The sequence below is a fragment of the Chionomys nivalis genome, chromosome 12, assembly GCF_950005125.1.
Source record: "Chionomys nivalis chromosome 12, mChiNiv1.1, whole genome shotgun sequence".
Classification (NCBI taxonomy): Eukaryota; Metazoa; Chordata; class Mammalia; order Rodentia; family Cricetidae; genus Chionomys; species Chionomys nivalis.
Window position 1 is genome coordinate 1926700 of NC_080097.1, and position 22093 is coordinate 1948792.

Consider the following 22093-nt stretch of genomic DNA (forward strand, 5'->3'; position numbering starts at 1 on the left):
ATGGACACAGATGTGGCATGGCCATCAGGCAAGGCATGAGCTGATGCTTAGGTTCTACTGCTTTGGAAGTGTAAGACATGGAACAATCCACTCCTATGGGCCTGAATTTCCACCCATAAAATGTAAGTCACACTATCTCCCTAGATTCCCAAGAGACTTGCTACAAAGGTCAGATGAGTCTTCACAGGCTGTCAAGTGTGCCCCAAAGGTAAGATAACACGCAAAAACTCAAAGTGCCCGCTTTGTCCGCAAAGAACCATACCAAGACACCTAAGAACTGCCAGGAGAGTAATGTTACTCAATGACCAACTACCACCTAGACTCAGATTCCAATACAGGAACAAATCTCAACCCTGACATTTCTCAGGTGCAAAGGAAATGTCTTCATGTGCAAACCAAGTTATTCCTGCTAAGAGCACTAAACAAGAGCATGTTTACCTGATGCCTTTAGACAGGTTACGGCAAGTTACAGACAGAAAGCAGGAAAATAAAGATCCTTCTTTTGGGTTGGAGCTGTGTCTCCCTGTGAGTAAAACATGCTGACCCACTAGCAATCATCCTGAAGAACAGTTCCCACATTAGTCCTACACTGACCAAAACCGTGTAAAATCCCTGCCCCAGCACTCAGGTGCACGGCACACAAAACTAAAACAGTTCTGGAGACAAGCTAACTCAAAGAAACAAAGGCACCTTGCCGGGACAAGAAACACAAGCTGATGCTTCATGTCTTCGTGTCTTGGTGAAGGAAGGTCCTCTCCTATGAGGACTGACTTCAGCATTTCAGACGCCATGGCCTTCTGAGAGATCCACCTCTCTAAATGGAGACTGGACTCTGTCGACACACACAGCTCTTCTTTCAGACACACCCTGATGGCTCACCTCAGTACCCATCCTGAGCAGAACAGTTCACACTTGAGATCCTCTGGCTCTGCCTCCACACTAAACTAGAACATGAAGAAATTATATACTTGATGGAGCCCCAAATATACTCCAACTCAAAAGCTTTATCTACCCTCTTAGACATGGGTAGGTAATGGTAATGCCATTCCTCCTAGGCCACCTGTAGGCAGACACCCAAGGTCCACGCAGATCCTCCTCACCAAGCATGCCCTGGCTACTCTGGCATTGAAAACTCACACATGCTACCTCATCATGGTCACTTTTTAAAAAATGTCTGTTTATTTAATTTTATGTATATGTGTTTATGCATAGATAGGTACCATGTGTGGGCAAGAGCCTTCAGATTGCAGAAGAGGTGTCAGGTTCCCTGACACTAGAGTTACAAATGGTTGTGAATGGGTCCTGAGACCAAACCCCATCCTTTGCAGAAGCAGTAAGTGCTCTTAACCACTGAGCCATCTCTCCAGCCCCCACAGCTATTCCCAATCCTGAAAGTTCCTGCCTCCCAAATCTGCAGGCAGACTACTCACCCAGCATTCAAGAGTCAGTTCCCATACCTCCAGGTAGAATCAGTCCAGTGACCCAATTGCAGGGCCATACAATCTGATGTGGTAGCCAGCCACCTGCTGTATACTGAGCTTGTGAAATGGGCCTGGGGGCAGTTAGCCTGCATCCAGATAACAGTCGAGAATAAATTACACACTTGATCTTGAAGACAATTACCTGATAAAATCACAGGAGGCCATTCTTTTGACTAAGCTTTTGCTCCAGGCCCCAAATGAGTAGGGATAAACTGTTTTATCTTTCTGGAAGTCAGGATTTGATAGGGAAGTGGCCGCGTTTCTGAAAGACAGTTCTAACTGCCACAATAATGAAGCTCTCTAGACTTAGTTCTTATACAGAAAGGTAACCCAGGCATCTGGCGTTCACAAGTTAGCTACTTTTCCACTGTTCTGATCTCTTTGTACCCTTGTAAGGACCAATCATGGGCCTGTCCAGTCCTTTACAGTTTCTAAGTCAAAGGTTCTCAACCTTCCTAATGCTGTAATCCTTGTGTTGTGGTGAGCTCCAATCACAAAATTATTTTCATTGCTACTTCATCACTGTAATTTTGCTACGGTTATGAATCACAATGTAGATAATTTTGGAGAAAAGTTTGCCAAAGCGGTTGATAACCACTGCTCTAAACCCGCCTTCCTCCTCTCAGCTGCTGGGGACACTAATTCTGCCTCGGAGGAGGGAGTGACACCTGTGGGAGTGACACCTGTGGGAGTGACACCTGTGGGAGTGACACCTGTGGGAGTGACACCTGTGGGAGTGACACCTGTGGGAGTGACACCTGTCTCCACAACTGAAACTGAAGTTAAAAAGATCGCTGCATTGTTCTCTTTTTGGTGGGGGACAAGAGCCTCACTCTGTAGCCCTGGCTAGGCTGGAGCTACTGAGTATGCCATGTTGGCCTCAAACTCACAGAGGTCCATTTGCCTCACCTTTCATTTAATCTTTTAATTTTTCCATTGAAGTACAAAAAAAGACCCCAGTATTCAATTTTTAATGTTTTAAAAATAAAAATTGGTCTTTTTCCTTTGTGTGAATGTATGCATAGTGTATGAATGTGTACATGTTTATGTACATATGTGCACGCAAACACACATACATATGTGTGCTCATGTGTGTGGAAGGCAGAGGTTGCCATGTCACTGAACCCAGGGCTCACTGACCAGCTAGTCTGGCTTTGCTCACCCAACAATGGGGTTACAGTCGCACACCGTATCAGATGCTGGAGAGACTAAGACACATTCCAAGTCACCTTCCCAGCTCTAAATGTCAATACTGAGTCCACTTCTTTTACATTACATAGTAGGACAACTTCACAGCCCTGATCTCAAACTGCAGAATGTATCAGAATCACCTGGAAGGATTGCTGAATACAAAACAGCTGGGGTCACCCCAGATGCTTGGCCTCTGCAGGTCTGGGGAGCTGCGGAAGAAGACTTGCAACAGGCTTCCAGGTGACCACTGAGAGCCACTGCTCTACAAGCATCCCTGAGGGTAAAGTAGACGCCAATCTCCAGCCAGGGCGGGCTGCTGGCTTGATGTTTCCTCCCGTTCTATCTTCTTGACCATACCCTACCCATCATAAGCCCTACCGCTCATATCCAAAGATCCCCACCATCCACCTCCACAGAACTGTTCTCACACAGCCACACTTTTCAAACAGTGCCAAGTTCACAGCAACCAGCTAGAGGTAAAATATCTCCCCTTTAAAAAAAGAAAAAAAGGAAGGAAGAGAGAGAGAGATAGGGACAGAGGGAGGGAGGGAGGGAGGGAGGGAGGGAGGGAGGGAGGGAGGGAGGAAGGAAGGAAGGAAGGAAGGAAGGAAGGAAGGAAGGAAGGAAGGAAGGAAGGAAGGAAGGAAGGAAGGGCAAATAACAAGTTAACACTTAAATTGCTAGTTGCCTTTTGGGTTTTGTTTTGGTGGTGGTGGTGTTTCGTTGACATACTAAAAACAGTATGAAAAACCCAGTATCAAATTTGCGAAGTCACATGGGTATTCCACCTGGGCAATGCTGAGATGACACTAGACAGCCTCTCGCTATGTAGCCCTGACTGCCCTAATACTACAATGCAGTTCAAGCAGAACTCGAACTCATGGCAATCCTCCTGTCATCTTAGCCCCTCCGGTGCTTAATTTACAGGCAATAGTACCACCATGCTGGGCTTAGAATAAGATCTGTTTATTCTAAAATATTAAGTTTCGGGGGCTGGAGAGATGGCTCAGTGGTTAAGAGCATTGCCTGCTCTTCCAAAGGTCCTGAGTTCAATTCCCAGCAACCACATGGTGGCTCACAACCATCTGTAATGAGGTCTGGTGCCATCTTCTGGCCTTCAGGCATACACGCAGACAAAATATTGTATACATAATAAATAAATATTTAAAAATAAAAATAAATTAAGTTTCCTTACTCATAGATGGGGACAGCCATCTAGTCTACTACTTTCTTCTCTTTCAAGACTACTATAAAAATCAATGTCATTTTTAACCTGAGAGACATAGTTGTCCTTTCTCCTTTTTATAACTAGGTTTATTAAAACCATAACTAGGTATGATAAAACCACTGAAGATTTATTTGACTGGACAGTCTAGCCACCAGCGAGCTTCAAACCAATGAAGTTCTTGTAATGATACACTAGGTTGTGCTCTAGTCTCTATACTTACACACACACACACACACACACACACACACCCCTTTTCTTAAGTTTGAATGAGACACTCCAAAGAGGTAGATCAAGATGCTCCCAGAAGCCATAGGTTATCAAATGAAAATACAAGTGCCAGGGGCAGGCTACAAGTTATTTGCTAGGAAGTATTCTGAGAACCAAAATAACACAGGTTATTGCCACTGCGTTAGAACTATATGGTAAGATCCTATTGATGAATACACCACAGGCCACAGGACGTAAAGAAATTGAGTTGGAACTGAACTAGACGCTTCCTCCCTTGCTGGCTTGCTCTCATAGTTTAAGAAGGTACAATGTAGGATGCTGGAGAAGAAAGGCCAAGTCTTACTCAGTTATGGATATAGCGCACCACACTGCAGACCAGACAGGCAAGGTCTGACTACCTGGGGCAATCATGGTAAGTCTGTTGGGGATGGGGGACACTAACCACTGACTGATGGTGACTGAAGCTCTCTCCACAGTAAAGAATTTACAACTGGTACTGCAAACCTGGTCAAAAGTCCAAATGGTAGAGATTACAGGCCATATAGTGGGGGAAGCTATGCTGCTATTTTCTAAGAGAACATGGTGCCTTCAAATTATCTTAGAAATAATTATATTTAGGTCCATATATTAGTACCACTACCAGCTTTGGTCAGAGGAGCTTCTTTTTAAAAAAAAAAACAAACAAACAACAAGCTATAAGTAGGACGTGCTAGAGCCAGTCCTCAGTCCTCAGGTCATCGGCTTGGGCAGCAGCTTCCTTCACTGGCTAGACTATCTCTCTCAAAGTGGGCAGCCTTAACTGCAGAGACTCATAAGTGGTCCAGGTGCCGAGAGTGATTACCGGGTGCTCAGCGCTACACAGATTCCCCTTCAGATGAAGCTTATTGATATAAAGTGCAGACTTAATCCAATCAAGTTGGCCATCAATGTTTACCATAATAGTGTAACAGTTGCCAACTTAATAATTAGAGAATTTATATATATAATAACAACGTGCAAAGAGAAGATCATTGTGATAGTCTTTTGCTTGATAAAGTAAACAATGTATTGAAGAGTTTGCTCAAAGGTGAAATTCCCAAAGGTGCAACAAGGAAGATTATATAAGACATTTTGAAACACCTCTCCTTGGCTACAAGCATGAATAACAAAGGTAGTGTAAGGTTAAGCAGATGCTGTCGGGCAGACAACCTGTCTTAAAGCGGAGCAGCAATGGTCACTGAATCAGGTCCACTAACATTCTTGTGGAGGGAAGAGGAGCCCCTTGTGAAGCCTGCTTGAGGCTTCTACTATTCCCACATCTTCAAAGCAAGAGTAATTTTGAACATGTCACTTTATCATGCTGCTGAAGCAGCTAAGCACCCACGCCTAAGCCCACTGACTGTTGGCACTGTTGAAGAGGACTTCAACAGTGAAGTCCCTTCCAATGAACTTAACAAATTCTTTCACCAACCTTTATTTTTAATCCTGATCTCTCTGTGCCCGTGATGCACTATGTTTTACTTTTTCCTGGTCTTTGCATTTTTTAAAGACTTATTTTCTGTGTTTATATGAGTGTGCACCACATACAAGTAACGACCACAAAAGCCAAAAGAAGATTGTATATCCCCTCTGGAGTTACAGAGTGTTATGAGCCACCGTGTGGGTAGCAAGAGCAACAAATGTTCTCAAACACTAAGCACATCTGCAACCCCAATTTCTCCCTGTTCTTATCAGTGTGTATCACAATGCCTGAGTCTCAAAAGATGTTTCACAAATATTCTTTAAGTGAAAACACAGGTACAATGGTGGATGGATGGATGGATGGATGGATGGATGGATGGATGGATGGATGAATGTAAGGAACTAGGTCTTGAATGTGCTTCCCTTGTATTAAGAATTGGGTCTGAAGCATGCCCAAAATAAGTCAAGAACTGAAGACTTGGTACCCAGTATAGCAACATTCAGAGGTGGGTCTTGAGAATGATTGGATCATGACAGCTCTGACTCTAATGATGGCTTCGTAATTTGATGGCACTTCTGGAGAAGCCATCATTGGCATTATCAGTAGAAATATCCAGAGATGGGGCCTACCTAAGGAAGGTCACCAGGGGAAGTTTCCTGGGGGCTTTACCTTGTCTGAGGCTCTCTGTCTCTCTGCTTCCTATCCATCATGAGGTAACTGCCCTGCCCCAGCTCATGTTCCCCACTGTGATGCTCATCCTCACCTTAGACCCAGAGCAGTAGAACCACACATCATGAACTAAGACCTCTAAACCAGCTCTCCTTTTTTGTCTATTGGGTACTCATCGGTGGTGAGGAGTTAAATGACACACTGCACCTTGTCAGCCTGTAACCACTGACACCGGCATGAAACTCTGCATTCTGTCTAAGCATGTTTTCTTTCCAAAATTTCCATTCACATCCTTGTCCCCTGTTCACCCACTTACCAACACACACACAAACGCACACGTGCACACACACAAACACATACATACATATACATACATACATACATACATACACAAAAACAAAAGGGCTGGGAAGATGCTCAGTGGTTAAAGGCACTGACTGCTCTTCCAGAGACTGGGGTTTCATCCCCAACACCCACACGGCAGTTCACTCTCTGTAACCTCAGTTCCAGGTGCTCTTTTCTGGCCTCCATAGGCACTGCATACACATGGTACACACACATACATATGGGCAAAACACCCATACACATAAAATTTTAAAATGAAAATACATACACAGATAAACCGGACCCAAAACCATTGTTTTTCCTTTCTCTTGATCAGAAATGTCACCAATTTCCCTTTTTAGTTAGAACAGGGCTATTGCCATGTTTTTTCTGTTTTGAACTTAAGAACCAAACAGTAGCCAAAAAGTAGAAGTTTAAATATACAATGACCAGCCTACAGGGCATGGTGGCTCAAATCTTTAATCCTAGAGAGAGGGCTGGGGGGTGCGGGATCTCTGAGTTCAAGGTCAGCCTGCTCTACATAGTGAATTCCAATGTAGCCAAGGCTACACAGAGAAACCCGGTCTCAATAAAAGAAATGAAAAATAAATAAATGTACAAATGGCATCAATATTTTATTACACTAGAAATTACCTTCTGAAATATGCTTAGATGTTTTTCCAAAGTGAATTCTCTCAGAAATTCACCAAAACATTAGAAAGATTTACCTTTGGCCAATCCTAAAGCACCAGCTATTTTAAGTTTTGTTTTGTTTTGTTTTGAGATAGGGTTTCTCTGTGTGACAGTCCTGGAACTCGCTTTGTAAACCAGGCTGTTCTCAAACTCACTGAGATCCATCTCCCTTTACAAGTGAATCATGCATTTTAAAAGCACAGGCTAAGTTTTCAAACTGTGACCATATCATACAATGAGACTCATTCAGATGACAAACAAGTTATTATTCGAAAAGCAAAGTTCTGGACTCACACTGTCCAAGGTTCAGAGTTTGCTCCAGTCAACTGTGTCCTTAATTTACTTAACTGCTCGAGCTCAGTTTCCTCTTGTGAAAATCCGGGATTTCTGACCAAGCTGCTCCATGGTTAAGACAATACATGAAGGGCTGGGTATGTACCACAGGTAGAGTGCTAGCCCAGCAACCACAAGCCACTGGGTTAGTTACCCAATACCGCATAAAACAAGAAGTGGTGGACATACTAGTCATCCCAGCACTCCAGAGAGGGAGGCAAGGGGAGAAGAAGTCCAAGGGCAAACTTAGCTACAAAGAGAGTTGGAGCTTAGTCTTCAAGAGACTTGCCTCAGAATGGGAGAGGGAGTGAAAACCATTTAAGGCATATAAAAGCTCAATAAACCATTGCAATTACCATAAAACTAACACCTCTAGCCACTGAATGTACCAAAAAAAAAAACATGTATTTAAACATAACGTGTTTTTAAAATTGATTTACAAAACAAGTAAGTAAAAACTAAACATGAAGTCAATATGAGACAGGATGGAAATACAGCACAAATTGTGTGGACAATGGGAACAAGTAGCTCCTAACTTAGAAATCGGGTTGAAACCTCTTATCAGCCGAGAATCAATAATTACAGCACAATTAACCACATTTTCAGTGAAGGTTTCCCACATAGACATAATACACCTTTTATAGAGAGAATGTTAACAAAGTAGGGAACGTTATAGGCCCTGAGGGGACCTAATACTGTTGTTTTTCTAAGTGGACATCTTCTTGATCTGGAAAGCTCAGAGTTAAGAGCACTGGATGCTCTTCCGGAGGACCCAGGACTCAATTCCCAAATATCTACATGGCAGTCCACAATCACCTGTAACTCTAGTTCCAGAGGATCCAATGCCTTCTCTGACCTCATAAGGCACACACATGGTGCACAGACATACATCCAGGCAAAACATCAACACATATCAAATAAAATAATTTTAATTCAAAATGGACACTCTGTCAAACTGCCTGCTAAATGTTTATGTCCACATCCATAGATTAGAGCCACTCAGCCTCAGAGAAGCTGGTTTTCAGAGGCTGCAGTTACTGCAGAGGTTCATAACTAGCCAGTGGTAAGAGCAAGTGATTGCTGAGTGCTCAGTCCTGAATGGGACATCTCTACAACCCCTTCAAAGACTCAGAGAGCATCACTAAAGAGGCAGGGGAAAGACTGTAAGAGCTGGAAAATGAAGAACAGTGTGTGAAACCCTGTCTTCTAAACATGGTGTCACCACGGCAATCATGAATTCATAGCAGCTATGATTACCTGCACAAGATCTAGCAGTCAACGTCCCCGAAAAGAGAGACACTGAAGACCTCACTCCCCCACCTGCCCCCAAAAGAAGCTATTGGCTGGTAAAGGTTACTAGAGGAGTGTGATTTAATTAACTAAAACCCAAGTAGGATGGGCACCTTTAATGTGGGCCACACCTTCTGCCGGCAGTCTATAAAAGGGTCATAGAAAAGGAAGCGCTCTCTCTCTCTCTCTCTCTCTCTCTCTCTCTCTCTCTCTCTCTCTCTCTCTCTTCCCTGATTGCTCTAGATCTCTCAGGCAAGTCCATTCCTTCACGTTACAGCCTACTTCTTTGGGATTCTGGTATATACTGATAACCAGATGAGCCATCCACCCTCATGGACTGAACTATTGGATTCTTGGATCTTCTTGATAGACAGCCATTATTGGACTAGCTGAACCACAGACTTTAAGCCATCCTAATAAATCCCCTTTATGTGGGTAGGTAGGTAGGTAGAAAAACAGACAGGTAGGTGGAGGTTGCTGGTTTATTCCTGGCCAACCAGACCTGAAATAATCACAGACTGTATTAATTAAAACACTGCTTGGCCAATCACTTAGGCATATTGCTAACTAGCTCTTATATCTTAAATTAATCCATTTCTATTAATCTGTATATTGCCACATGGTTGTGGTCTCATGACAAGGTTCTATCTGGTGTCTACTGTCTATCTCCTGCAGGGGCTACATGGTATCTCCCTGACTATGACTACTTTCTCCCAGCACTCGGCTTAGTTTTCCTAGCCAGTTCTATTCTGCCCTGCCATAGGCCCAAGAAGTTTCTTTATTTATTAACCAATAAAAGCAACACATATACAGAAGAACTTCCTACATCATCTCCCCTTTGCTGTCTAAATAAAAAGGTTTTAACTTTAACATAGCAAGACTACATACAACAAAACAGTTATCAAGCAAGAATTATAGTTACAATATTTATATCTACTTTTTCTTTTATCATAACTAAGAAAAAATCATAACTATATATTCTTTAACTCCATCAAAGACTCCAGAAGGATATAATATTATCTAAGTCAACAGGACATGCATTGTAAGCAATTTCCAAATCTCCAGAACTGACAGACATCATGCTGCCTGGACAGTCACCCAAAGTTCTTCTGTAATGCTGGGGCAACCATCTTCAGCCTGTAGGCCCATAGTATCCATCAGACTTTTTCATGAAGCAGGAAATTACAAAGACAGTTCCACCTATATTGGTAGTTTGTCAGTCACTTTTTTGTGTGTCCTGCAGAATGTCTGGCAGACTCTTTCATGAAGCAGGAACCCTGAAGGACTGTCACTTTAGGCAAGTTCAGCAGTCATTTCTCTGTGGGTCCTGCATGTCCAGTTCATACAGAATAACATCAAGCAGTCCAGGCAAAAGTGGTTTCTTGGCCAAATGGCTAACCAACTCCATTAGGGGCCTCTTTGATGCCCATCATCCTCTTGAAGTAGACTGGTGCTGCCAGGAGCAGATGTGCCTCATTGTCATGAAAAGTCCTAAGTTCTAACATTTTAAATGACATATTCTGTGAGTCTTTGAAAGGTTTGAAGAATACCTATGCATCTGAAACATATCTCTATATAGCTAGACAAAGTAACATAACTACAAGCTTGACTATTATAGATGATTATCTATTGACCTGTATTTCTCAATTATACATTACATTTTAAAACGAGCTGCACAAACACAATACCTTAATCAAGGGCAGAAATATACGTAAAACAAATTGACCTTAAATATATATTAATAAACCAAGACCCATACATATACAAAGTATTCATCTCTATATGAATGACAGACAGATTCTATCAGTTCCATTTCTCTACAGAACCCTGAATGATACAGGGAGACAAAGAGGATTTTTCTTCAGTACTGTAGTCACTGGTAAATTGCTCGTGCACCAGTAAATATCCCACACCCATGCTCCTACAAAAATTTAAAACAAAATGACCCACACTTAAGGCCTACACTTGTATGTTTGTATATCCTTCCAGTTTTCCCTTACTGCTTTCCCAGATATTTTCTGGAAATCTCAAATAAGACCAAATGGTTGTTTATAGTAAAAAATCTTAACTTCCCTGCAACTCTTCTGATTTATGATTATACCTAATCAGCCGTAATCCTATCCAATATACAGGAGCCATTCCAGGATTTACTTAGGTTTCTTAGCAAATATTTGAGATACAACTTCAGAAACCACAAAAGCAGAAGGTATGATTACTGTAATGACACTTAATTGCAAATTCCCTTCTAAAAGCCCACACTTGTGTTCTTGTGAAGACCTGGACACCTCTCTCTCTCTCTCTCTCTCTCTCTGTACTTAAATCTATATGTTAAAAATGTCTTTTAATAAATTCCAACTGTGTTTCAGTCTGGTTCAGTCTAAAATACTTTTCTGCAGCAAAATCAAGACTCCAGGCTTACCTGAGTAGAGGTACCTAGAAAATAAGGGAACTTCTCAGACTGCAGGTAGCAGGGTGGAATAGTCTCCTGTGGCCACTAACAACACATATACCCTAAACCAAACAGATCTGTTAACTGACTTGAAGAATATTCTGGGCTTCCTAGACTAGTCAAGAGTAAGCTCTCTGCTTCCCTACAGAAGGTTTACAGAAGTAGAAAGGCAGATGGGAGGGGGTAAAGTCTTGAAAAGTTTCAAGCGGAGTGGTGGAATACAGTTCAAGTTTCCATAAAGGAGCACGGAGAGAAGGCAGGGAGTTCCCCTATCTGGTGGACGTCAGAGGGGTGATGGCAGCACTGGTCCACCCCACACTCGGCACCTTCTATGACACTGTGCTAGGTGACAACACTGACAAGAAGCAGCCTCAGCTGATCCGTTAAAATAACATAAAATTAAAAGCAAAAACAACAACAAAAAATTGGGCAGTGGGGGTGCACACCTTTAATTACAACACTCAAGGACAGAGACAGGTTCAAGGCCAGCTTGGTCTACATAGCAAGTTCCAGGACTACACTGAGAAACCCTGTCTTCATTTAAAGACAAAAACATGTGCATCCAAGACACAGCCCTGTTGGTCGAGTGCATCCCTAGCATGTATACTGCACTGGGGTCAACCATCACACAGTATTAACTAACTCCAGCATTCAAGAAGCAGAATAACATCAGAGGTTCAAGGTCATCCTCAGCTACAGGGAGTTCAAGGCCAGCCTGGCCTATAGGAGATCCTATCTCAAAGCAGGGAGGTTAAAGATTTGACTTAGTAGTTAAGAACACTTATTGCGAGCCAGGTGGTGGTGGCGCACGCCTTTAATCCCAGCACTCGGGAGGCAGAGGCAGGCGGATCTCTGTGAGTTCAAGACCAGCCTGGTCTACAAGAGCTAGTGCCAGGATAGACTCCAAAACCACAGAGAAACCCTGTCTCGAAAAACCAAAAAAAAAAAAAAAAAAAAAAGAACACTTATTGCTCTTATAGAGAATACAGGTTCTTTCTGTCACCAGCATCCACATAGCAGCTGACAACTAACTCCAGTACCCAGGGCTCCAGCATCCCCTCTGACCCCTGAGACCCCATGCATGCACTTGGTACAGATAAACTCATAAAACAGTGTACACACCTTCAGTAAAAATACAAGGGGCAAGTGGTACAGGAGAATTGTCTGTATTCTGTCAATCATGTTTTAAATAAACGTTGATTGGCCAGTAGCCAGGCAGGAAGTATAGTTGGGAAAACCAGACAGGTAGTAGAGGTGGGGCAATGAAAACAGGAGTATTCTGGGAAGAAGGAAGCTCTTTCCCCCAGTTCTGTCCAGACGACCGAAGAAGCAGGATGTGACCTGCCCCGCTGAAAAAGGTACTGAGCCATGTGGCTAACACAGATAAGAATAATGGGTTAATATAAGTTATAAGAGCTAATACAAAGCCTGAGCTAATGTGCCAATCAGTTTTATAACTTATGTAGACCTTCTGTGTGATTCTTTGGGACCTAACAACTGTGGAAACCGGACGGGACAGAAACCCCAACAAGCAGGCCCTCATGTTACAGGGGCAGGTGCGCTGGCCCAGAGGGTAAAGATGCTCGCTGCATATAGGCTGATGGCATTGAGGGAGAAAACTGGCTCCTGAAAGTTGTCTACATTGTGGTATGCACACCCACACGCACACTAAATAAATGCAATTTAAATTTTAAAGAAAGAGGGAGAGAGTGAGCTAGGGAGACGACTCAGTCAGGAAAGAGCTTGCCATGCGAGACCGAAGTCTGGTACCCTAAAAAGCCTGAACACCTGTATCCCCAGCTCTGAGAGCGCAGAAGCAAAAGTCCTCAGGGTTTGTGACTAGCAAGTCTAACTGAACCAAAGAGCTCCAGATTCAGTAGGAAATCCTGTCTCAAAAATAAAAGGAGGGGGGGACGGATAGTGATTGAGGAAGACACCTGACAGTGACCTCTGGTCTCCACATATATGAACACACATACGCACATACACACACAGTGGAAGCTTCTATATTACACAGATAGCACCTAGTATCAAGTAATGAAGCCTCTTTCCTCTGTTAGCCTGAATCTAAAATATCACAGTCCTTCCATCTATCTTGCAACACTACGGGATTAACACTACCCTAAGAAATCCCAAACATAATTTGGTTAACAAGTTCACATGGTCTGATTCCTCTCCAGCATCCCCTAGGCTCTGCCACGAGCCTCAGTGGACCCAGGCACCACCTAGGCTCTGCCGCTAGACTCAGTGGACCCCAGCACCCCCTACGTTATGCCCCTCCCTCAGTGGACCCCAGCACCCCCTAGGTTATGCCCCTCCCTCAGTGGACCCCAGCACCCCCTACGTTATACCCCTCTCTCAATGGACCCAGCACCCCCTAGGTTATGCCCCTCCCTCAGTGGACCCCAGCACCCCCTACGTTATGCCCCTCTCTCAATGGACCCAGCACCCCCTAGGTTATACCCCTCTCTCAATGGACCCAGCACCCCCTAGGTTATGCCCCTCCCTCAGTGGACCCAGCACCCCCTACATTATGCCCCTCCCTCAGTGGACCCCAGCACCCCCTACGTTATGCCCCTCCCTCAGTGGACCCCAGCACCCCCTACGTTATGCCCCTCTCTCAATGGACCCAGCACCCCCTAGGTTATGCCCCTCCCTCAGTGGACCCCAGCACCCCCTAGGTTATGCCCCTCCCTCAGTGGACTTCCCTCTGGACATAGGCTCTCACAACACTATTGTTTTCCTTTTTAGAAAAAAGACCACCTCATCCTTCAAATTTGTATACTTTTTTAAACATTTTATTTTCATGTTATGTGTATGAGTGTTTTATTTACACGTGTGTCTGTGCGTCACATGCACGTCCGATGCCTTCAAAGGCCAGAACTCTAAATGGTTTTGAGCTGCCATGTGAATTTGGGGGATTAAACCAGGGTTCTCTGGAAATGCTTTGAAGGGCTGAGCCATCTTCTCAAGGGCCAGTTGTAAAATTCTTTTATTATTGCTTTATTATAGGTGTGTGCATGATGGAGGTCAGAGCACAACTTTGGGGAGTCTGTTCTCTCCTTCCATCTTCAGGTGAGTTCCAAGTATGAGAAAGGTCATCAGGGCTTTGTAGCAAGCACCCTTAACCACTAAGCCACCTAACTGACTCTTGCTGAAATCTCTATTTACAAAGGGAGATTTAACTTAAATAGCACAATAAACTCAAAAAAATACTATTAATAGTATTGACTGTTTCTTGGAATCTAGGTCAATGATGCAGCTCTACCTAAATGTACCAGGCAGAGAGCTGGATTCCTGGGGAGGCACAGCTTCCAAGTTCCAAATTTGCCCTTACTAAGCTGCATGGCTTTAAGCAAGTCTTGTAACTCTGTGGGCCTTGAGTCCATCTTCTCTACAAGTGGCATTATATGCCTAATATGAGGACAGAATGAGTCAATTCAGAATAGTGGTCTACGGTACAGAGGTCTAAATATCCTTGACTCGGTCAACTCAGTCTATTTTGTTTTTTCTCAGCACCAAAACTTCTCAATAAGACTTTATTGTCTCAAAAAAAAAAAAAAAGATTTTATTGTCTCATTACTAGAGAAATTTGTAAACACTGGGAACTGTACTCATCTACACAGGAGACAGTCAATAAAGATTTTTTGTAATTTATTTATTTTTATTTTTAAGTGAATTTGTGTTTTGCCTGAATGTATGTCTATGCGAGGATGTTGGATCCCCTGGAAACTGAGTTACAGACAGTTATGAGCTGCCATGTGGATCCTGGAAGTTGAACTCGGGTCCTCCGGAACAGCAGTCAATGTTCTTAACAAATGAGCCATCCCTCCAGCTCCCAATAAAGATTGTTTTACAAAACTCTCTGAAAAGGCAAATATCTAATATACAGTATCCAAACCTGGTGTGGTGGTGCACACCTAGAATACCAGCACTTAGAAAGTGGGAGCAGGAGACCAAGGCCTCCCCCACTACACAGCAAATCTGAGGCCAACCTAGGCTAACTGAGACCCTGCCTCAAGAAAACAAATCCCACAAAAGAATAAGTATTCAAAGTATGAATCCAAAGTCCCTACCTTTCCACTACAAACTATTTCATAAATGTGTCAGAGATTTTGCAAGAGCAAAAATAGATTGATTACAGGATGATAAAAATTTAAAAAAAACAAAAGCTGTGTGGCAACACATGGAACAGGGAGAGCCAACATTCTGAGGCTAATACATCAGAAACTATGTTCCAGTTCACGATGCCTAATGGACCTGTTTCCACTTCCTCAAAGAGAATGAAATGAGCTTGGCTATGGAAATACACACAGCACCCAGAGGCGAACGGCAGGTGGATCTCTGTGAGTCTGAGGTCAGTCTGCTGTACACAGAGCATTCCAGAACAGCCAGGGCTATACAGAGAGACTTCCATCTAAATTAAAAACAAAAACAAACAAACAAAAAATATGAGGCAGATCATCTCTGAAGGGCCTTCCAACTCAAATTTCAAAATGACCATTGATGGAGGAAGGTCATTGGTTAAATAATAAAGAAACTGCTTGGCCCTCATAGGTTAGAACATAGGTGGGTGGAGTAAACAGAACAGAATGCGGGGAGGAAGAGGAAGTGAGCTCAGATGCCATTTCCTCTCCTCTCTGGGCCAGACGCAATGAAGCAAGCCACCAGGTCAGACATGCTGAATCTTTCCCGGTAAGCCACCATCTCATGGTGCTATACAGAATATTAGAAATGGGTTAGATAAATATGTAAGAGCTAGCCAATAAGAGGCTGAAACTAATGGGCCAAGCAGTGTTTAAAAGAATACAGTTTCGGGGGCTGGAGGGATGGCTCAGTGGTTAAGAGCATTGCCTGATCTTCCAAAGGTCCTGAGTTCAATTCCCAGCAACAACATGGTGGCTCACAACCATCTATAAAGAGGTCTGGCATCCTCTTCTGGCTGTCAGGCATACAGACAGAATATTGTATACATAATAATAAATAAATAATAAAAAAAAAAGAATACAGTTTCCGTGTAATTATTTCGAGGCATAAGCTAGCCAGGCAACCAGGAGCTGGGGTGGCAGGAACACAGCCCGCAGCTCCCACTACAGAATGGCCCCCAACGTGTGGACGACTATATCCACAGAAAGCCTGAGAAAGCTTGGGAAAGAAGAGAGTAAAGCATGTTTTCTTGGTAGCAGCAATTTCTTGGGTCTGCTCTGTTTGCTAGAGGCAAGCAAGTGCTCTCATCTAAGAGAGGCTTCCTGACTCAGCTTTAGCTGCAAAATCCTGCCATGAAACACTTAAACAGTGTTGATGAAAAGCTGAACGCATGCTTTTCGGTTTTCAGCTGTAGCAGGAAAAAAGTTGTGCCATTTAAAAATGCTGGCTTTGTGGGCCATCCTGCCAGAGCAAACTCTGACTCTTTGAGGCAGGAGGTCAGCTACAGAGAGAGCATTTGAGTGTTGTAGCTTGTTTGCTGGCAAGGACCTTGAAACACTGTAGACTTGTGTCACTGAACACGGCTCTGGCCGGTACCTCAGCCACAAGGTTGGAATGGCAGAAAGCTAAGGAATGGGCTGGATCTAGCCGGCAAAGTCACGGCTTTCATCCTACTGATATTGCTTGGTAAATTAAAGACTCATGTGGTCAAAAAAAGAGAGATATACAGTAAAGAGAGATTCAAAGACAAAGAAAACTTTAAATGATTTACAGTGTGTTTAAAAATATATGCAGGCTAAAATTAAAGTTCTTAAAAGTAAAAAAAAACAAAAATAAGGAAGTAGTTGAGTGTGGTAGTACACACCTTTAATCCCAACACTTGGGAGGCAGAGGGAGATTGACCTCTGTGACTTCAAGGTGTGGTAGTACACACCTTTAATCCCAATGCCTGGGAGGCAGAGACAGACGGATCTCTGAGAGCTCAAGGACAGCCTGGTCTAAAGAGCTATTCCAGGACGAAGATATACAGAAAATATAAAATAAAAGTAAAAGTAAACGAAATAGAGGTTAAAATAAAGCCGCACAAAGATGGAAAATACAATGAGAATCTTGATACTATATGCTATTATGCTCTGTTTGAATTGTTTGAATGCTGAGGAAGGTGCAACAGCTGCTAAAAGATATTTGTTTATAAATGTTGCTGAACTAATCCAAGATAGATATTTTCAAAATACCTTGACTTCAGAATTTGGATCTAAGGATATGATACTTTGGAAAAGAGATTCTTCTTTTGTTTTCACAGAGAATGAGACTATATGGATTGCTTCTTCGATCCCAATATGGTATGACAGACCATGCTCTCCTCTCCAGAGCAGATGCCATGAAGCTCCGACCCAGGATGGACGTAGGCTAGAATCTTCCTGGTAAGCGCACCTTGGGGTGCTACATAATTAGAAATGGGCTAGTCCAGGTGCAAGAGTTAGCCAAGAAGAGGCTAGATATAATGGGCCAAGCAGTGTTTCAAAGAATACAGTTTCCCTGTAATTATTTCAGGTAAAGCCATGCAGGCGACCGGGTGCCGGGGACGCAGCCCCGCCGCTCTTATTACAACAGAATGGCGCCCAACGTGGGGCTCGAACCCACGACCCTGAGATTAAGAGTCTGCACCCATGTTCCCATATATTGTTTATAAATGTTCTTTTACATTTAAAGGGGGAGATTATACAGATGTGAATAATTTGCATTGATATGAATCTTGGTTTACTGACATTAATTTAAGGTCAATTTTATTATATGTATATGTATTTCTGATATTGATTAAGGTATTGTGATTGTGTAGTTCACTTAAAAATGTAATGTATATAGGTGTTAATGGATAATTATCAATAATAGTCAAGCTTCTAGTCATGTTAGTTAGATTTTCTAGATGTACACAGATATATTTTAGATAGGCATTCTTCATATCTTTCAAAGATTATAGAATATGGCATTTTAAATGTTTTAATAACTTAGGGTTTTTCATGACAATGAGACACTCTGCTCCTGGCAGCACCAATCTACTTCAAGCAGAAGATGGGCATCAAAGAGGATCCTTATGGAGTTTGATAGCTATTTGGGCAAGAAACTGCTCTTGCCTGGACTATTGTATAAACTGGACACAAAGAACCCGCAGAGAGAGGACTACAAAACTTGCCTAAAGGTGAGATGATCTTTTGGGGATCCTGATTCATGAAAGAGTCTGCAAGACATTCTGCAGGACACAACAGATAGTGACTGAACTGCCTTTGAAATTTCCTGCTTCATGGAAATGTCTTTAGATACTATGGCCAAAGGTGGCCAAAGATGGATGCCCCAACGGTACAGAGGAACCTTGGGTGACTGTCCAGGCAGTGAGATGTCTCTGTGATTTCTAGAGTTTTGTAAGTTGCTTACTTCTCATTTACTTAGGTAATATTATATCCTTCTGGAGTCTTTGATGGAGTTGAAGAATAGATAGATAGTTATAGCTGTTTTCCTTAGTTATGATAAAGATAAAATAGTTGTGAATATTGTAACTGTAATTCTTACTTGATAACTGTTTTGCTATATGTAATTTTGCTATGTTAAAGTTAAAGCCTTCCTTTTTTGTTTAAACAGAAAAAGGGGAAATGATGGAGGAAGGTCATTGGTTAAATAATAAAGAAACTGCTTGGCCCTCATAGGTTAGAATATAGGTGGGTGGAGTAAACAGAACAGGTTTCTCCTATGTAACCTAGCCTGGAGGTGAACTCCCGATCCTACCGCAGCCTTTCCAATGGCGTGATTACAGACGCACAACACTATGCAACTGACTGAACGATATACATCACAAAAGACAGGGAAGCTTAACAGGCACATAACAGCTCTCAAAGGGTTTTCACCCTTTGCTCAAGGACTACAATCCACTTTAAAACTAAGGTAAGTCCTGGAACTAGCTCTGTAGACCAGGCTGGTCTCGAACTCACAGAGATCCGCCTGCCTCTGCCTCCCGAGTGCTGGGATTAAAGGCGTGCGCCACCAGAGAAACCCTGTCTCGAAAAACCAAAAAAAAAAAAAAAAAAACTAAGGTAAGTCAGTGCGGCAAGTGACAACATATTCCATGTGTAAGGAGAAAGGAGGGTCACACAAACTCCAATCTGTGGGCCAAAATGTTACCATGACACCCAGGGTGACTGGCGGTGAAGTGAAATATGTTTCTAACCAGGCTAAGTAAGCACTGCCAAGGAAGAGAAATAAATGCAGAGGGTGCATTCCCCACGCAGTATATAGTAGTGCCAAACAGTTTAAACAGGCTTTCGGCTCACACTTGTGGACTCTTAACAATCCTGACTTAGCACAGTTTTCTTTTTCTTTCAAACTTTGTACAAACTCGCAGTCTTTTAACTATTCACACAGCAATCCATATTCACACAGCAATCCTTCAAAGTCGCTGCAAAGTCAGCAAAGGAGCACGTGAACTGTAGAACTCTAACAAGTTGTCTGGAAAGCTGGGAGAAGCCAGCTCCGCCAGGCGATGGACCCCAGCACCCGCAGAGGGTTGCTCTCCATTGGAAGGCCCATGCCCGCCCGGAAGAGCTCAGGCTAGAGCCCTGGGGCGCGAGCCTTCTCCCAGGGATGCCCGTGCCAGGACGGAGTGTGAGCACAACCGGCTCGGATATGCGGCCTGGGGCAGCCGGGATGCACCGCGGGTGTCGCCTGGGAACCCGGGGCAGCCAGGCCCTTGCAGGCAAGCCCGGCGTTGCTCACCTTCAGCGTCCACAGCAGTTGCTGCGGGGGCCGCCGCCAATGTCGCCCGGCCGCCACCGTCCAGACCCACAGCCCCGCCATCGTCGACCCAGCACACCGGCTGGCCGCTGACCTCTCACCCCCGTCAAGGGGCGGGGAAGGGGAGCGGCCGGGATACGGCCAATCAGGAGCCTCGGGTCCTAAGCTCCGCCCCCGGATGAGTGGGTCGCGGAGGGAGCGGATCCCTGGCGGAGCGGCTCCAGACCCGGCCCGCAGAGAGCGGGCGCGCGTTAGGACCCGGGGGGAGCCGACCACGGTGCTCACAGCATCGTGTCTCCCCGCGCTGAAAAAGCTGGCTTAGAGCCCACACTGGGCGGCCACAGATCCACCGCTAGCCAATCGGGTGCATCCGTGACCCTTTTAATTTCTTGCTGGGTATTTTAAAGCAAATCTCACCTGTAAACACCTCTGTATCGGGACGGACGCTCAATTACTTTGCCTGCCCTGCGGAATCAGTTTGAAAGGGTCACGAAGTCAGGAGGCTTCTGCTTGGGGAGAGCAAGAAAGACAGGTTTGCTGACCGCAGAGAAGCAGCAAGCTCTGCAGTAGGATCATAAAGGCAAAGAATTACCTGTTGCACTGGCGCCAGAGGCTAAACCCAGTTTCCTAGTTATGAACCCGGCTTCCCTTGTCCTTCCTTCTCTCGCTACGACTTTCACCACCGTTTTTTGCTCTTTGGATTCGTTTTTTAGGTTTTGTTTTTATGACAGAGATTCCTTCGGTGAGACGGGCCTGTGGCAGAAACTACTTGTGTTGGTCTCCATTTTGTAAGAAAATTGGCCTCGATTTCAGAGATCCGCCTGCCTGGGCGTGTGTCACCACCGCTCAGCAGGAAGTATATTCTCTATAACCTGTTCTTTCCTAACGAAGACATGTTGGTGGAATCTGGAACCAGAAGTTAACCACATCGTGAACCTGAAATATACTCTGAAGAGCCCAGGTCGCCGACACTAGAGCCATCACTGCAATCTCCTACTGCACTGTTATGCGAGAATAGCTAACCTTTCTTTTATTTAAATCTCTGACATTTTGTCTGTTATGGCAGCTCATCTCATTAACTTTTTCTACGAACATGTGAACAATTATCATAAAAACGAGCAATACCCACCCTAGTTAGGACACTAATGACTGGCCAGATACATGACTCCACCCATCCGGCTTTGTGAGCCTCTGACTTTAACTGGGGTTACTTGGAACATTGGTAACGGAAGGGTCGCTACCCCACCAAAGAAAAATGCCCCCGCCCCAGCAAACCATTGCCATTACGTATCCTCAGGGAGAGACAGAACCTTCTGAGCCCTACCAACCCTTCACAAGAGACCATTAATCGACTCTTTAATTAATGGAACCTTAATTTATGAGGTCTCATCTGAATAATCACAGATGTTCTGGTTTCGAAAGGGCAAAAAATGCCGGGCGGTGGTGGCGCACGCCTTTAATCCCAGCACTCGGGAGGCAGAGGCAGGCGGATCTCTGTGAATTCGAGACCAGCCTGGTCTACAAGAGCTAGTTCCAGGACAGGCTCCAAAAAACCACAGAGAAACCCTGTCTCGAAAAACCAAAAAAAAAAAAAAAAAAAGAAAGGGCAACCGCCATGTTTATGACCAGCGGACAATGTTCCACAACACAGCTAAAACTGTATTCTAACCAGTTCATCATTAAGTCTCCAGAAATAAGGCCCTGCCATGAGGAAGCTTGAAATGCACGACAGCTTAAAAGAGAGAACCCCAACAATGTGAACCAGGAAGAGAATGGCTCTTTGAGGCTACTGCATGCTTTTGGTAAAACCATCACTTTGAATATCATAGACAGCATTGATGACCCTGTCGCTGATGGAATGCACAATTCTAAGACAATACTTCCAAAGGAAAAGTGATCCTTTGAGCTGAACATCACAAAACCTTACAGGATTTGCATCATGTGGTTTGTGATGCTTATTATCCCCGAACCATGCTTCCTGTTAGCAATTATCTGAAAACAATTATTCATTATATTTCACCTAAGTGTTTTTAAAATTCAGTTTAGGTATGTGAATG

At 43.8% G+C, this 22093-nt stretch overlaps 1 protein-coding gene across 1 annotated transcript in view; it reads right to left on the reverse strand.

Moving 5' to 3' along the window:
- Pcca (propionyl-CoA carboxylase subunit alpha) overlaps positions 1 to 20146 on the reverse strand; it is a 291408-nt gene extending 271262 nt beyond the window's left edge. Inside the window, exon 1 of the mRNA XM_057785910.1 lies at positions 20019 to 20146. Within this exon, the coding sequence (XP_057641893.1) occupies positions 20019 to 20099 (81 nt within the window). The 5' untranslated portion in view covers positions 20100 to 20146. The remainder of the gene's footprint in view (positions 1 to 20018) is intronic.
- Between the last annotated feature and the right edge of the window lie 1947 nt (positions 20147 to 22093).